This window comes from Babylonia areolata, chromosome 7 (genome assembly GCF_041734735.1).
Source record: "Babylonia areolata isolate BAREFJ2019XMU chromosome 7, ASM4173473v1, whole genome shotgun sequence".
Classification (NCBI taxonomy): domain Eukaryota; kingdom Metazoa; phylum Mollusca; class Gastropoda; order Neogastropoda; family Buccinidae; genus Babylonia; species Babylonia areolata.
The window spans coordinates 13,647,436-13,648,940 of NC_134882.1; the positions used below are offsets into that span (position 1 = coordinate 13,647,436).

A 1,505-nucleotide genomic window follows, 5' to 3' on the forward strand; every position below is an offset into this window, starting at 1 on the left:
CACACACCATCGCACACACACACACACACACACACACACACACACACACACACACACACACACACACAATCACATACACACACACACACACACACACACACACAGACTCACTCATTAACACCGTGCAAAACGCGCCTACGATGCCATCATTTGTGCAGATCGACAAAGGGAAAGAGGGCAATAGTCAGGTTCTAAAAAAACAAAATGTTTGGAGTCATACATCCATCACTGTCGGCGGATAACACCCCTCAAAATATGACATGCTCCTTCATGGAGAAAAGAAAAACAGCTGATCATAACGATGATGATGATGATAATGTCGGTGATGATGAAGATAGAATGATGTCATGTTGCTGCTGATGATGATGGTGATGAAGGTGATGATGATGAAAAGGAACACTGTTCATAATGATAACGACGACGACGAAAAAAAAAAAAAAAAAATCCACCAAGGATGTCATCAGTGAATGAGGTCGGGATCCGGGGGTCTATATATGAGCCCCAGACAGCACAAGAGAAGCAGGTAGACGGAGACCACGAGATACAAGGTCACGTTGACCCCGACGCTGAACAAGTACACGCTCCGTTCACACCATTGGCTGGGACTGTGCAGCAAGGGCGAGAAGCGCGGCTTCCAGATGGAGAACAGCCAATAGGAACCGGCCACGTGCCATCCCAGCAAGAACAACGTCAGCACGGCGTTCATGAAGCGGTAGGTCCGCGACGAGAAACCTGCGTCCGCGTCATTTTCGTCATAAGTGGCGTCAGCACTGTCGTGACGTCGTCGCTGGAAGGCCCTCCACAGGCAGAGGATCAGTCTCAGCATCAGCACGCAGCCACCCACCAGGAGGTAGACGGGCACCCGCGGCTCCAGTGGACACTGGTCAAGGAATTTCACTCCTGGAAAATAGGACAGTACTTCTGGTTTACTCATTCATCTACAATCACCAGTGTGTGTGTGTGTGTGTGTGTGTGTGTGTGTGTGACGGGACACTTAACCAAATTTAACTCCACTAATTCACCTCTGTCAGTACCATGTTTCCCACCAAACTCACCATTCAGCTAGTCCCTCCTCTCCTAACCTTTTCAAACAAAAACATTCAAATGTGAAAATTGATAAATTTAACACAATGTTTAAATTCACCAGAATGTGTGACGGGATATTACATATAATTCCTCCTTCCAACGTCCATACGCTTGCAAGCAAAGGAACGAAGCACATGATGTGAAAGGGACGAAGGTGTGTACTGGAACGAGCAAGGATGAACGACAGAGCAAATTCTAATACGTACCACGTGGAGTTGGACAGTGTGTTTGAAAGTGACGTGTCATAAGGTAGTGAAGAATAATTTTGAAATTGTGCGCATGAATGATGGGTGATTTCTAGGTCTTTGACCACAAGGACATTTCATGGGCTTTGCTGCTGCTGCTGCTGCTGTTGTTGATGTTGTTGTTGCTGCTGTTGTTTTCAAACTGAACATGTATTGAAAGCTTTCACAGTGAGT

General features: G+C 46.5%; 1 protein-coding gene across 1 annotated transcript in view; it reads right to left on the bottom strand.

Moving 5' to 3' along the window:
• Positions 1–460: 460 nt before the first annotated feature.
• LOC143284342 (transmembrane protein 272-like) overlaps positions 461–1,505 on the bottom strand; it is an 11,359-nt gene continuing 10,314 nt past the window's right edge. The window contains exon 4 of the mRNA XM_076591052.1: positions 461–900. Coding sequence (XP_076447167.1) covers positions 461–900 — 440 coding nt within the window. The remainder of the gene's footprint in view (positions 901–1,505) is intronic.